The sequence below is a fragment of the Elaeis guineensis genome, chromosome 6, assembly GCF_000442705.2.
Source record: "Elaeis guineensis isolate ETL-2024a chromosome 6, EG11, whole genome shotgun sequence".
NCBI classification, from domain to species: domain Eukaryota; kingdom Viridiplantae; phylum Streptophyta; class Magnoliopsida; order Arecales; family Arecaceae; genus Elaeis; species Elaeis guineensis.
Window position 1 is genome coordinate 120,872,613 of NC_025998.2, and position 16,745 is coordinate 120,889,357.

The 16,745-nt window shown below is 35.6% G+C and overlaps 1 protein-coding gene across 2 annotated transcripts; it reads left to right on the forward strand.

The window, feature by feature from the left end:
• The first annotated feature begins 3,224 nt into the window (after nt 1-3,224).
• On the forward strand, nt 3,225-15,468 carry LOC105060112 (coatomer subunit gamma-2). Of its 2 annotated transcripts, none has more exons than XM_010943726.4 (18): nt 3,225-3,407; nt 3,819-3,916; nt 4,029-4,079; nt 4,189-4,302; nt 4,392-4,592; nt 4,674-4,775; nt 6,977-7,084; nt 7,155-7,388; nt 8,141-8,391; nt 8,486-8,657; nt 10,007-10,162; nt 10,301-10,351; nt 10,872-11,012; nt 11,082-11,279; nt 11,455-11,586; nt 11,672-11,845; nt 14,357-14,596; nt 15,054-15,468. In XM_010943726.4, exons 1-18 carry the CDS (start codon nt 3,362-3,364, stop codon nt 15,246-15,248), a joined length of 2,664 nt encoding a protein of 887 aa, XP_010942028.1. In that variant the 5' UTR covers nt 3,225-3,361; the 3' UTR covers nt 15,249-15,468. The 2 variants fall into 2 exon arrangements, with proteins under 2 accessions (XP_010942028.1, XP_010942029.1); XM_010943727.4 differs by having other exon boundaries at nt 3,248-3,407; nt 3,822-3,916.
• The last annotated feature ends 1,277 nt before the right edge of the window (nt 15,469-16,745 follow it).

Sequence of the window (16,745 nt, forward strand, 5' to 3'; positions counted from 1 at the left end):
GATGGTTAGTGACCTAAGGTATTTCATCATGAAATATACTAATTATTAGTGACACCAAATTTTATCACGATATAGTCAATATCATTACAAAAAAATTTCCTCCATATGATGAAAATTAATGTCAGATATTTGGTGGTGCTATTAGTTTTGTCAAAACAAGTAATTATAGATAACTTCTAATATTTAAAAATGAAATAATTAGATGACATGAAATTCAAGTCACAAAAAATATGCATGTTAAGTGATCCAGGATATTTCGTCACGAAATATAAGAATTATTAGTGATGCTGGCATTTGTCATAATACAATTAATAGTATCACAAAATAAAATTTTCTCAATATGATGGAAATTGGTGCCAAATATTTCATGACGCTATTACTTTTGTCACGCAAAGTAGTTATAGATAAATTCTAATTTTTGAAAATGAAACAAAAAAGTAGACACGAAATTCAAATCACCACAAATATAGATGTTTAGTGATCTAAGATATTTCATCAAGCAATATACTAATTATTAGTGACGCTAAAATTCATCACAATATAGTAAATATCGTTATAAATAAAATTTCCTCTATATGGTGGAAATTTGTGTCAGATATTTGACGATACTATTATTTTTATCAAAAGCAGTTATAGATAACTTCTCACTTTTGAAAAAGTAATAAAAATAGATGAGATGAAATTTAAGTCATCAAAAATATAGATATTTAATGATGCAAGATATTTCATCACGAAATATACGAATTATTATTGACATTGAATTTTGTTATAGTATAGTAAATATCGTCATAAAAAAATTTCCTCCATATGATAGAAATTGGCATCAAATAATTAGTGACATAATTTTATGACAAAAATAATTTTTTTCACCGAAAAAATTGCTAAGTTTAATAGCACGACAAATGCTAACTTTTATCATCAAATGTATATTTTTATTGACGAAAGTAATTTTGTCATCAAAATTTTTGTCACTGATAGTCTCTTTTATTGTAGTGGAGGATAAAAGATGAAGAATATCATATGAAGATCGGAGATCTTGGAGGTAGAGTAGGGAGAGCTCAAAGTTCTGTGGAGAAGTCGGATTCCATGGAGTCCATCTTTGGAAGAAAGCATGCGGAGTAAGTATTCATTTATCTGGATGGTCCGAAGAGTAGAATTTTATAGACGAAAGCAGATACTTATTATCTTTGGGAACATACACTGTCTACTAAAGAACAACGATCATGGAGACATGTTCCGATTATTAAAGAATAATGGCTCATTCGTTCAAGAGTTGTTGAGATTATAGATCTCGCTTAGTGGATGAGGAAGTGGAGCAGCAAGTTGCATGAATGTTTGGAAAAAAAATACAAAACTACGCTATATCAATAGTTTTCTTTGGAAAGAAAGTTTTAATTCTAAGAGTAACAAAAGGAATATTTGAGTTGCATAATAACTCAAAGTGGTGCATCGATAATGTATTCAATGATGATAGTAAGGTATCACCTGGTCTGGTGCAGGATTTATTAAATTTAGACCTGGACCTGTTAGATGTTCAAGTCTAAAGTTTGTTGTAGATCCTAATCAGTGAAGGATTGGGTCAGATGTAGGTCTAGGCTTGCAAATATTATAAGGCCCAAGTATCGGAGTCTAGTTTGACTATATTAAGACCTGTATCTTATCCAATATACCTTCGGTTTGGTCAGATATGGTAGGGTTTGGGATTCTTTTAGGTACTAAAGAATATAGATTGAACATCTAAGCAAGCTAATTCTATCCATAGTTGCAGAAGTTCATCGGCAAGATGCACATGCTATACAAATTTATCTTAAATAATTTTGAATTAAAAAGACAAATAAACAAAGCAAAAATTACTCCACATCAATAGGGATCATAAAAGATGTGAATATGACATGTTTAAATGCTATCCTTTATATATACTCAAACCTAAAGCCAGATCTCACAATGCACAGAACTTTGTGAAATGACATACCTCATGACATGTCATCCATGTTGACATGTACATGATCTATGCAACATCAAAATTGTTAATGAAATCATTATATCCTTGCATGATGGGTGTGCAATATATTTATAAATCAACATTTATGTATATATACATTGGTAAATATGCATTTATATATTACAGCAACTACCTATGGCCTCTTTATATGATCAACATTTATGTACATATGTACACTGACACATATGCATTTATATATCATCCAACTACCTATATATCATAGAAATTAAAGGATATAAGGGTGAAAATAATATTATATGAATGGCTTTTATGTAAAATAGGTACTTGGATGAGATTGAGTAGGTTGGGTCTAAGAAACTCAAATCTAGAGGGCCAGCTCAGGTTTAATTTTACAAACCCAGAGCATGATCCCTCTGAATAAAGTCCCAATTTTCCATCTAAAATTGTGAAGAACCATAAATAGTCTCCCAAGTTCCATACCTTATAGAATCTTTATTTCCAGTATTGTACTATAGAATACTTATTTCAAAAACTGTAGCTCGTGGGTTCCCAGTATTGCATCAAGAAGATGAGAATGAGATACGGAGATAAAAAAAAAAAAAAAGGCCAGAAGAATCAAGAGGGAAGGGAAGATGGAGAAAAAAGAATATTAGACGAAGAGAGGAAGAATCAAGAGAAAGGAGAGAGAAAAGAAAAAGGTGCTCGATGCTTTTCCAACTGGTTCAAGGCTTGAACTCCCTGCCTAGTGAATTTAGTGAATTGGGTAAAATAGATTGATTTGAATGGTTAAACATGTTAAGGCTTTAAAATTCAATCTTGATTTATTCAACAAACAAGTTAAGATTGGTTGATTTGTTTATGATCTGAATTTATAAGAGTCCAAATCCGATTCTATCTATTATCGATTGAGTGACGAGTAGGATTAGATCCACATTTGTCACATCTAAAATAAATTTTTTATTTAGCAAAGAAGTTAATTATACTAACAAAAAATTAATTTTATTTTAAATTTTTATGTACTACAATCAGGTCATCTAATTTTTAAATTAACTCAATTCGAATCATAATTATAACTTTCGTTGGCTTGCCACGTAGAAGTTGTCACATATGTAACCTTCTTTTTCATAAATAAAAATTCGATTGTCCTAAATAAAAATTCGGGAGGAAGTTGGAAAAACCCAAAAAGTCTAGGATTTTTCTTTTTTTTTGTATAATTGAGTTTTTAGGAAACTCAACGTACTATTTGCCGATATTAGGTGGGGGACGGGGACTACTTATCACACGGCGGCTCGCTTTGCCATTCCACTCAGAGGGCTTCTGAACCCACACCCGCATCGCCGAGACGCGAGCTCTCTCCTCTCTCCAAATCACCGACCTCGGCGTTCGCGCGGTTCCGCCATGGCCGAGCCTCTCGTGAAGAAGGACGACGATCGGGATGACGAAGGTTGGTTTCCAAACCCTAGAACATCCCCTACTGTTTGCCGATCTCTGTTCTCGAATCGATTTCCCCGATGCATCCGTTTCTTCGAGGCTCTCAAGTGCTGGATCTTTCAGATCCATAGCTTCGGATTTGGATCCGTAGATCTTGGATCTGGAATCCCGGCAATTGATCTGTTTCCAAGAGATCTCTTGTTTCTCCTGTCTGATTGATGCAAATGTTGGATTTATTCATGTTATGAGGACGAGATTAGGTTTCTTCTTGTCCATTCTCTTGTAATGTAGAGATTATTGCCTCCGGATCTGAGGCGTCTGCGGCAAGATCCCAGTTTGTCGAGGATAATTTTGTCTTTTTCCTTGAAATTTGTGGTTTTGAAGGGTAATAATGGTGTTATTGTTGTTCTGCCATCGTGTGTAGTAGATTACTCTCCGTTTATGGGCATTGAGAAGGGTGCAGTCCTTCAAGAAGCCAGGGTCTTTAACGATCCTCAGCTAGATGCCAGAAAATGCTCACAGGTTCACAAGATACAAACTTTTTGATCTATGATTTAATTCTATATATCTCCAAGTTTGTTATACATGGGCGTACTTTTATAATTGAGCTGTTTGAGTTTTCGTAATGGTAAAGGTCATCACAAAGCTCCTGTATTTGTTAAATCAAGGAGAAACTTTTACCAAGGTAAGCTCTTGATTCTATTTATTTCTTTCTGTGACTATGTTGGTCTGTTTGGATTGCTTACCGATTCATGCTTGAGATATTGAGGACTTTTCTCATAAAAATTTTGCAGATTGAAGCCACGGAAGTATTTTTTGCTGTGACAAAACTATTTCAATCCAAGGATACTGGATTGAGGAGGATGGTTTATTTAATGATTAAGGAGCTTTCCCCATCTGCAGATGAGGTTGGACATATAGCTTCTAAATGCCTAAATTTCTATATCTAACATTTATATGATAATTTGGTATTGACTAAGTTCTTTGTACGTGGAAGGTTATAATTGTTACAAGTTCATTGATGAAAGACATGAATAGCAAGACTGACATGTATAGAGCCAATGCCATACGTGTCCTTTGTAGAATTACTGATGGCACCCTTCTTACCCAAATAGAGAGATACTTGAAGCAAGCCATTGTTGACAAGAACCCTGTTGTTGCCAGTGCTGCTCTTGTTAGTGGTATTCACTTATTTCAGGTACTATAGTGTGTTTATGGGTCATGAGTGATAAGTTTGTTGCGTGAAGAAGTTTCTTACTTTTATTCCTTTTACAAACAGACGAATCCAGAAATTGTGAAAAGATGGAGCAATGAGGTACAGGAAGCTGTCCAATCAAGAGCTGCTCTTGTACAATTTCATGCATTGGCTCTTAATCACCAGGTGCAGTGAATTTTTTTCTCTCTGTTGCCTTGATCAAGTTGCAAAGAACTTCTAGACCTTCACTGCCTAGTTGAAACATTTAGATTAAAACATTGTTGAGGAATTTCGGAAGAGTTTGATTTGCAAGAATGACGAAATTATTTATTTTAAATCTTATTCACTGATATTCTGAAATGGCCAATGGTAGTAAGGGTGGATACCTTCAAGACATGTACCAAGATTCAAGACTGCAAGAATAAAAACAAGAGTTTTTTTTTTTAATATATAAATTTTTGAGATTTTATATTTCTGAAGCAAGGGTATAACCTTATGACAGCTTAACATGTAATAACAGATGATACTATAGAGGTTTTCAGGTGGCTTTGAAATCTTTGTCAAGAATGTTACAAGAAGGATCTATCTATGATATTAGAGTGAAAAATCTTCTGTTTGGTGTGGTTTAAAGGGCATGAGGAGCTCTCACCATTGTAGCTAGAGCTGATAAGCAATTCAAAGAAAGTGATTTTTCTTACTACAATTCAAACATTAAATGTAAAGCATATGCAGGTAGGGTTTGCATATGCCTTTTGTTTTTCTTTTTCCTTTCGCATGTTTGGAAGTGACTTCTGATTTTCACATATTTATGATGCATGTCATCTGAGAAGTATATATGTTTAAAGAAAACTTAAAATTGAAGTAGTTTGTCTTAGATATGAAGTTAGTTCACTCATGGCCCATGTCTTCACTTGCTTTGGGAATTGTGGGAGGGGTAGGGTGGGAAAACATGTCTTCAAACACAGCTTTAATGCCAGAACTTGATATCTAATGCCAGAACTTGATATTTTTCTGGAATCTTTAATGCCAGAACTTGATATTTTTCTGTTTTTGATGGTAGAATTAGTTTACGGAGAGCTGAATGACTAAATCATTTACAAGTATGCCAGTTTTAGAGAGATAACTGGGTGCAAGTGATGAAAAGGAATTTGAGAAGCTTTTGTTGACTGAGGATTAGCCTTAATAGGGTTTATCTCAGCAGAGGATTTTAGCCTTATCATCGGAGGGAAAGCATCTTGTATATATCTGAGAAATATCTGGTCTTTTTTCTTTTTCTTTTTTTTTTTTTTCAATTTTCAATTTTGAAAAATGATATACTTTGAAAATAAGTATGCGACATGTATTCTACATATGTCAAACACGTATGCTAGAATTCTCCAGCAAGTATTGGTATCTGATATGTATCTGATGTGTACATCATGCAATTTGAAGTGTCCATGTCAGGTTCCCATGAAGACTAGAGTTTTCCATGAGGTTCATGAATGTCAAGCCCTATAAATATGACTAGCTTTACTTGGAACTTGTTTCCTAGCATTATAATCAAGAGGGGGTTTTCTTCCTAAGCTTCTCTTTTTGCCTCTTCTTATGCTCCCAATTTGAGGATCATTATCTGGATTTCTTGATCCTTTTTGCGAGACATGCCTTTATTAATTTTAGAGTCTAAATAATCTTGAAAATTATGAGCAGGATACTCTTGGTGTATAATAGGATCAGAACTCCCATCAAGCTGTAACTTTCACTTTGTAATTTGCTCTGAGTACCAGATCTGTATGCATTCATTTTACTACTATGAGATCGAAAAGCTAAAGAAAAATGGAGTGATGGATGGTCTCTTGGCATGCTACAGTTGGGTCTTGTGCAGTGAAGACTCTTATCTGAATGAAAGGGGGAGCATTGTAAAGAAGGAAAATGAGAGAAATTTGTTAACTCATCCTATTGCTTGCTCTTTGACCTCTTTTCTAGTATGAATCCATCATCTAGTTGGTCTTGATGTAAGGCATGCTTTATGCTGGATCAATTTCAAAATTTCATTTAGTAATTACCGAGCGGACTGCATTTTGTTTGTTTCTTTAACATTCATGCGTTGAAGGTTCCTTAACGCTACTTTCATTAAATGTTAAGTTTACACAAATACATGTATCTCTTACTTTGTTACCCAAAGCTCTGCTTAGGGTTTCCATGCTCTGATGTTGCAAAAGCTATGTTTATAAGTGTTATGTTTAAGTTGTTACATGGCAATTCATAAGGTGATTGTAAGTAAACAAACTTATGGGCCACAGAATTGTTAGAAATACATCACTTGTTGAGCATTCTGAGAAGTAGGACCTCTTGGATGCCCATATGAATATAAGGTTTTTTTTTTTAATATTATTATTATTAACTGGCAGATACGGCAAAATGACCGCTTGGCTGTTAGCAAGCTTGTGACGAGCTTGACTAGAGGATCTGTCCGCTCACCCCTAGCCCAGTGCCTTCTAATTCGCTATACTAGCCAGGTAATTGTCTTTTATTTTAATAATATTAAAACATACATGGTATAAGGGAAACTAAAGGGCATATCTTCAGGTTATTCGAGAGTCAGGTGTGAATACACAGACAGGGGAACGCCCTTTTTTTGATTTTCTTGAAGCCTGTTTGCGACACAAAGCAGAAATGGTGATATTTGAAGCTGCAAGAGCAATAACAGAGCTGAGTGGTGTGACCAGTCGAGAATTGACACCTGCAATAACTGTTTTACAGTTATTTTTGAGTTCATCCAAACCAGTCCTTCGTTTTGCTGCTGTTCGCACTCTAAATAAGGTTGGTTCTCAATGTTTTTCCTTAAAAGTGAACCTCATTGTACCCTTCTGTTATATTGTGTAGATTCAATAAGGAATTGGCTTTTTGTCTGTTTTTAGTGAGTCAAGTATATGCAAACCTTACTTGTGATTGCGCAAGAGACGCACATGCCATATGGATTTCCTCTTAACGTAAACTCTTTAATTACCCTCAATGTTCTGTCCTCATAATGGAATTTCCAACTAGTTATGAGTTTAGTTTTACAGAAAAAGAATACTCAAGGACTTTCATGAAGAAACTCAAAGTTATTGTGCAAGTATCCTTTTCAAATCTAGATTGTCAGTGTGGTCAAGACCCTAATGTGGTTTGATGTTTCTATAACTTTTTCCTAGTAAGTGATGTGCAATTAAACCCTATGTAACCATTTAGATAGTCATTCATCAGTGTTCCACAACTGACTTGTAAAATACTTAGACTTTGCTAGATATATATAATTCTCAATTAATGAAGAAAACTAATGTATTACTCATTCAGAATTTTTTATGTCATCACCTTACCTTCTTTCTATGAACTATCATTGAGATGTAGCTAGTAAGTTGTTCCTGACTGGGTTCATTTTTATGGAGTACAAAATAAATTTATTTTGGTTAGTGAAATTGCAAAACTATCACAACTAGATATCCTTAGCTGTCTGTCTGGATTGTATATCTGTTCGGTTGATCAACATTTTCTAATTTGATATGTTATGTTGTTACTCTAATGATACTTTTCAGGTTGCTATGACACATCCTCTGGCAGTTACCAATTGTAATATTGACATGGAAAGCTTAATCTCTGATCAAAATAGGAGCATTGCTACTCTTGCTATAACGACACTCCTAAAAACTGGCAATGAATCAAGTGTGGATCGCTTGATGAAACAAATAACCAATTTCATGTCAGATATTGCTGATGAGTTCAAGATTGTCGTTGTGGAAGCTATACGATCCTTGTGCCTGAAGTTTCCTCTTAAGTATCGTTCACTGTATGTATCCTCAATTTGTACCATCTTAGGATTTTTTTCTTGTTTTTAAAGGACAATACAATTAATCATTTTACTTTTCTTATATCTTTTCCAGGATGAACTTCTTAAGCAACATTCTTAGGGAAGAAGGGGGTTTTGACTATAAGAAAGCAATTGTAGATTCTATAGTTATCCTCATCAGAGATATACCCGAAGCTAAAGAAGGTGGCTTGTTTCATCTTTGTGAATTCATTGAGGATTGTGAATTTACATATCTGTCAACTCAGGTAACTATTATTTAATTCATGCTTCTTTTCTTATTGGGACAAATTAAGCTGCTTGAGTTTCCCGTTTGACTGCACCATCATTTGTGCCCTCAGAATGGATATATTATAGTTGCTATAGTTGCATGTCCTAAGTGATTAGATAAAATATGAAGGTTAGACTCCACGATCGAAATGAGAAATGCCTCCAACTCCAAGACATTTATGCATCATTCATGTTAATGGTGCAACATGGAAGAGCAAGGAACAGTCATCACTATATCAAAGGAACTGAGCTTAGCATAGAAGAGGAGTTTGACATGGAAGCTTGCAGCTAGTAGTGACAGCTTTTGAGCTTTCAACAGGGACATGACTTTAGATAATATAATCTTGCTCCTTGATGCTTAATTTTAGATGGATGCAATGAGGGTTGTTTATTGGTTGCACGAGCATAAACCATAAAATATGGTAACCTTCCTACTTGTGAGTTGGGATTTTTCAGTGTTTGAAAAAGTCGCTGCAGTATACGGGTGGTCAAGGGACATATACGATATGCCGACTGCATATATGTGTGTGCGCGCATATTGCAGTTATTTTTTAATTATTTAAAAATAAATATAATATGCTAAGTACAAATAAAAACAATAATCATGACAATTATTTTTTATGGATGGATGATAACAAAACAATGAGAACTAATAATTAGTGCTTATAACTTAATATTGAACTCTCAGTAGCAGTAATCATAACATAATCAACATTTTAGCACTATGAATGCCCATATCAATTCCACCTAAGACCTATATCAAAGCTAACCATCAACTTGAACCTGCTTCATCTACATGAGACCAAATAAGAGCAGGTTGTATATGTGGCTCCGAAAATGTTAAGTGGGCTCATATATGCAGCCATACAATACCAAGCAGGCCACTTATACAAGGGTGTGAGATGCTAAACTGACTATCTTTTTGGAACCAAATACAGTATTACTGCATATGGGCAATGTGGTATAAGCCTATTCCACCAAAACCAGGGGATATCCTGTGCCACACTATAAGCTCCTATTATAAGTTGTTTGGCAAGAATTTATGGGAATATCCTCCCACTCATTCTGCAACAAAACATCCCCTAAAGAATTATAAGTTGATTCATAAAGCCAAATTGTTTATGGATAAGATTGAGGTTATTCATTATGGTGTTATATACTACTTATTCTGTCAGAAGAGAAGAATTATGGATCTCTGCATATATGGATATGAATTAAAATTCTAGTATAGAAATGGCCAAATTTGATGCTGTTAGGTGTTTATATATTGCCTCTGATTTGTTTGGTTGATTTGATGATTGACTTTTGTTATAAAATGTTACTTTAGATACTCCACTTTTTGGGAAATGAAGGGCCAAAGACATCAGATCCTAGTAAATATATACGCTACATTTACAATCGGGTAATACTAGAAAATGCCACCGTTCGGGCTAGTGCTGTGAGTACTTTGGCAAAGTTTGGTGCTTTGGTTGATTCATTGAAGGTGCTGCACTGCTCCAAATTCTTTTCCCTATCTAATTGCAAGTTTCTATCTAAATTCTTTCCCTCTTTATTTGCAAGTTTCTTCGGCTGATGATCAGCTACTCATGCACGTTGTATCTGTTGTGGATATCTTTTGCAGCCTCGCATATTTGTTCTTTTGAGGCGTTGCCTGTATGATAGTGATGATGAGGTAAGCATAAATGTAGAAGGCACATCAGTTCCTCTTCATAATCGTGAATTTGCTGCATGGTTTCATTGGTGAGCTTATTGCATCAAAATTTTATCCAAGGAACCTCTTCCCATCTTCATTGTCATCCAACTGAATATCACATTTATTTTATGTATAGACATGATCCAATTGCATATGCAATGGATACAGTATAAAAGGCAGCTTAGACAGAATTGTACCATCTATGAAAGAGATATTTGTTATGCATATCAGATTTTCTTTGTACTATATCTGCCATGAAGGTCCATCTTTCATTTGATCTTAAATTGCCCTGTTTCATGGATTAGCATGCATATGTAGAAACCCTTGTTAGGCACAAACATTGTGAAGGATTCATGAAGCTGACGTCCATAATTATGGGATAAATCTGGTTCATAAAGATTTCCATCATGACTCATGATCATAGTCTTTATATAAAAGGTTTTAATTTCTATAGTAGTGGTTTGAATGATTTTCATTTTCTTCTACTTGATTACCATAGGTTCGTGATCGTGCAACCCTTTATCTCAATATGCTTGGAGGTGATGGTTTGGTTGGTGAAACTGACAAAGATGTCAAGGAATTCCTCTTTGGCTCATTGGATGTGCCTCTTGTCAATTTGGAAACAAGTTTACGAAATTACGTAAGTATTCTGTGAAACTCAGTAGCTATTGGTCTGCCATCACCTCATATTTCTTTAATTGAAAAACAGGAGGCTTCTGAAGAACCTTTTGATATCTCCACCGTGCCAAAGGAAGTTAAGTTGCAACCTCATACTGAGAAAAAGGCTCCAGGTAAAAAGCCTAGTGGTTTAGGGGCTCCTACCAGCGGTCCAACATCGGCTGTTGATGCATATGAAAAGGTTCTTTTGTCCATTCCCGAGTTTTCTGGCTTTGGGGAACTCTTCAAGGTTACTCAGACGGACTCTCTCTCTCTCCCTCTAGCCCCCCCCCCCCCCCCCACGCTGCGCAAAAAAAAAAAAAAAAAAAAAAAAAAAAACCATGTTCCTCTCCTACAGCAAGTTAAAAATTTCATTCAGATCAAGATGTCTATTGCTACTGAAATATTTTGTCCTTTATCCTCAGTCATCTGCACCTGTGGAGCTGACAGAAGCTGAAACAGAATATGCAGTTAATGTTGTCAAGCACATTTATGATGGGCATGTTGTATTCCAGTACAACTGTACAAACACTATTCCTGAGCAGCTACTTGAAAATGTAAGAGAGTTTCCAGAATAAGTATTCGTTGTTTATTGATATTGTGAATTCTTTTCATTATTTTCCATTTTGGCAATGTTCCTAGGTCACTGTCTTTGTTGATGCTTCTGAAGCTGAGGAATTTTCAGAAGTGGCATCGAAGCCTCTTAAAACCTTGCCCTATGATTCGCCAGGGCAGAGTTTTGTGGCTTTTGAAAAGCCTGAAGGTGTTCCTGCTGTGGGAAAGTTTTCAAACTTGTTAAAATTTATTGTCAAAGAGGTAAGTCTAGAATATTTAAGATTGCATTGTTTTACTGTATCCATTTTCACTACATTTATGCTGAGATCTTGTCTAATGAAAATAAACTTGGTAATACAAAGCTAATACAGCTGCAAATGTTAGTTGTATTTCATCACTAGCTCAGCCTATCAATCAAAAAGGAATGGAAGAGACGTGAATGCATTTTTAGTTTACTTTTTCTTCATAATGTTGGCAAAGATAGTCTCCTCATGAGATTGAATAATAGTTTTAATCCTGCTTGTATTTTGCTTGAAGTCATCATTAATCTAGGCTTCAAACTTTAGGTGGTACTTTGTTATCAAAGAGACTCTGTTCTGTTTTTTATGGTTTAAAAATATTCATCGTTGCTTTTTCAATAAATGAGAAACTTTACCTTTTTGGGTAAATATGAAGGCATTTATCAGTGGTTGTTTTTAATTTTCCTCAGAGGATTTTTAAACCTGTCTTCTGTCCTTAGGTGAACAGCAAGAATTTGGTAGCAGATTTGCAGTTTGCTATTTGTCAAGACTTATGACATTTAGAGCTTGTTTGGATTAGAAAAAATTGATTTATAAGCATAACCATATCCAAAATACCTTGTTTATATATTTAGCTTATTATTTGCTTTGCTACCTATCCCTCATTATAATTGTATGCAATTATGCATGTTTTCGAAAAATTCCTTCCTCGTGTTCCCTATGGTACATACCTAATCTTATTGCTTATGGTTGGATTTTTTGTTGGGGTTGGGGATGACCTAAGTCTAGTATCTACTAGTTTATCTTCTATCTGTGAAACTCTTTGAACGTTTTCTTGTGTCTCGTTTCATCATTTCTTTCCTACGCTTTTTTTTTTTTTTTTTTTTGTGTAAAGGTGAGTAGTAACATAGACACCATGATTTTTTCCCCATTTACTTAAGCGGTCCATGTGACTATAGTGAAGCAATTGCCAAAAATTCAGAAGATGGTGCAAGAAGCCCAAACCTCTTATTCTATCCAAGAAATCTGATTCCATCTGAAATCCTTTTCTTTCATATTTATTAACCTAAGTTCACACACCTGACACTCTTAACGTGGATATCAGTAGAACACTTGGACATGGCTTTATAAGGAAAAAAAATCCATGGATATTGAAAGAATCTGATGCTTAGACACAGTGAACACGAGTCCATGTAACAGAGCTTGGCGCTTGTTTCTTTGTCTCCTGGAAGGAACAAAGGTTTTAAGTGCAGATGAAATCTTGATGTTGGTGTTCAGCTTTGCCACTGGAATCACCATGCATTACCAGGGGTCTTGATATGCTTTTGGTGCCAAGTCCAATATGTTATGCCTGGATAACATTTCTTGTGCAAGTATTGTAGAGGAAGTGATTTTATTATATGTACAATTGTATCTTGTGATAACTTTCTGCTACTCATTTTGATTGCTCACCAAGGTTCATATATTGAACTTCCTTGCTAATTCTTAGGCTAATAATTAATGAGAAAATTTGATGAAACAAAATAAATTTTGCACTAGAACTTCTAGTTAAATAGAATAGGCTTATCCCTAACAAATAAGCATTAGTGACAATGCCACCTTACATTTAGTCAGAAGGAAATTAGCCTTTTATATGTGGTATATAAGAACAAACATCTGTTAACATCCATTTTTGGCTTTAAAATGATTACAAAATCCACCTTGCTTACATTTTGTCCATCAATCTCAAGCTTGACTTTTAATTATGTATGCATGTGGAAATGCATGTTCACTCATGCATTCGAGGTGAGCATTCTTAAGTTGATTTCAGCTTCTCTTGTTTCTTTGTTAAAATCTAACCATTATATGCTAAACTCAGACTGCTGAAGATTGGAGCCAACTATGCTCCCTTGCTTCAATCTACACTTTGGTCCATGTCTATTCTCTCTTTGCCTCCACCTATATCCTACGTGGTGCCCACTGCCCAGTCTCCTGAGTAAATCTCTCTTTCAGACGCCCACATGGGGACATGGGATCACCATCCACTTCTTTTCTCATCTCAGTCAGCTCCATCTGTTTCAAGGCTGTGATTGACATGGGATATGGTGGATAGATCAGCAGTACCAACGTGTGGCTATTTCAGATGATCTAATTTTCCAAATCTGCCTATGCTGGTGACTTTATGGCACAGTACGTTGGTAAGTGGGGTTGGAGATGAATGACATATAGGAAGCTGTGTGGGAGGTCTGTGGAGGCTATAGGATCTTTCTCGCTCTCTGTCAACCCTTTTCTTTCTCCTCCATCTACTTACTCCCAGTGCTATAGATAATGACTGTAATCCCTCTATTAGTTCATACTGTAAAATACAATCGGTGGGCCCTTGCAGTGCCTCAAGTATGCTAAGAGCAATATAATCTATCTAAAATGAAAATGAAGACAGCAGTTGATTTGCCATCGTAACTATTGGCTTTGATTTGTAGCCATTTCCTCTTTTGCTAGGTTGAGCAAAAAACTATATTGTGCATGATATTGATGGTTACTGGACATGCTTCAGGTGGATTCTACCACAGGGGAAGCAGATGAAGAAGGGGTTGAAGATGAGTACCAGCTAGAAGATCTTGAGGTTGTTGCTGCGGAGTATATGCTGAAGGTAGGAGTTTCCAATTTCAAGCATGCTTGGGATAACATGGGTGCAGATTGCGAGCGGGTTGATGAGTATGGGCTCGGCGTCCGTGAGAGCTTGGCAGAAGCTGTTAGTGCTGTCATCAACATTCTTGGCATGCAGGCTTGCGAGGTTGGTTGCTTTCTATAGAAACATTATTCATTTGCAAAAAAACAATATCTCAAAAGAAAATTACGTATGGTTTATAGTGATGAAATGATGCCTTGATGCTTTATCAGATAGTGCAGATCTAAGCCTTCTGTTTCTGTTTCGTTTATTCTTCTCCTGTCTTAGTTTGTGAGCTCTATGCCTTGTATAAAATCAGAGTCGAGTCAATTACTTGGCATCATTTCTTCAAAATCTCTGCTTTCAAAATCTGCAATGTAAATGAGCCTTGACTTTTAGAAACTCAGTGCTGCTTAAAAAATTTAAACAAACATGCATTCGAATTCTCATATTACTGATCCATGATATTTTCACATAAAAAAGTTCATCCTAGAATTTTTAAGCCTCTCACTTTATATTTGTTCTTGATATTTAGTTATTTTTGGCAATGATTGTTATTGAACTGATCATGTCTTTTTTGCAGGGAACTGATGTAGTTCCAAGCAATGCACGGTCACATACTTGCCTTTTATCTGGTGTATTCATTGGAAATGTGAAAGTGCTAGCTAGGATATCATTTGGGATTGATGGTCCAAAGCAGGTTGCAATGAAACTTGCTGTTAGATCTGAAGATCAGGTAGTCAGCGATACAATCCATGAAATTGTCGCTAGTGGCTGATGCTTGTGTTCACAAGGTGGATGTTTTGAAGGATCAGTTTTCCTGAGCGTTAGGTTTGATACAGCATTAGCTTGACAGTCAATCGGAAGGAAGGAGCCTTGAAATAGGGTTTGAGTTGTTATTCAAAGATGAGGACATATTTGTTTTTCTGAACCCCAGTATTTCTATTTATTGTTCGGTGATGAATAATATGCAATTAAGTTGTTAAACCTTTGTGAAACTGATGCTACATTTCCGTTTATGCAGATATAGAACACGTTAAGGCAAACTTTTCTACCAAAAAAAGGGTGCCTTCTCTGGATGCTAGTTATTGGTATTGATCGTAAAAGTGCATCTAGAATTTAATAAAGTAGATACTAAAATGGGTGATCTTACCTATTGTCACAGAACATGTGAATTTAATGCAGAAGAACTCTGCTGCAGTTCAGAGAAAAATGTTTCTGGTGAAATCCTTTGCCCCACCCACCAGCTAAAAACAAGAGACTGGTTTATTGTAGTAGTAGTACTTCCAGGAGGTTGGCGGAGATGTTCTGCTCCTGGCATTTCTAAATATGTGCTTGTCATTGGCCTCTAGAAGTCCCAATCCAGCTATAGCTGAGAACAAAATGCTTCCGTTTAGACTGGAAATTGGAAGTTTCAATGATGTATGCAACCATCAGGGATGTCAATAATCTCGACCTGAAGCAAGAAGGTAGCCGGCCGGGACTGAAGGCCAGTCCTGGAATGCTGGACTTGGCAACTCGTTGAATCAGGTCATCTGGTGGCACTGGAAATTTGATTATCTTGAATAAAATTCCTCATTTATTAATATTTTTCATAATGCCCGTATCCGTCTGGCGCGATACATATTGCCGTAGGCAACAGCAATGACATCCATGTTAAATTTCCGCTCCTAGAGGATCTCTGTCTGGTCTCCAGAACTCCAACCTGTTATTTTCTTTTTCTTTCTCATGTCTTTAAATTAATCAACAATATCGTTATTAATCAACAAAATTATAATTTCAGCGGCATGCAACTTGAGTGACACTGCATATACAATAAACAGCCCGCGACCAATTCTCTATCTATGATATCATTCCATTGGCACTTAATTATGATGAAACTAGGTGAAGTAGGTAATTTTTCTCTTTGGTTACAGGATAATTGGGTGAATGATATGGAACAATTTATGAGGCCTCATGGCCATACAGATGCCCATATGATCGTGGTGCACTTGATACTTCATAATATGTTATTAGTTTTCACAGCAAAGCTTCTGATGACCGCCAAATACAACTTTGTCCAAGAAGTGGGCCAAATATTGACCAACAGCTTCTTCCGTCTGAAACCTTAAGTAAATTATGGGGGTGCTTGGTTCGCAATAAGAATCGAAATCAAGATGTAAATTGGAATAGCTTGAAATCGAAATTGGCTTAATCCCCTAAAATATTTGATTCGAAATTAGAATCGAAATTGAAATTGGAATGAAAATTTAAATTCATAGAAGAGAGTAGGAAT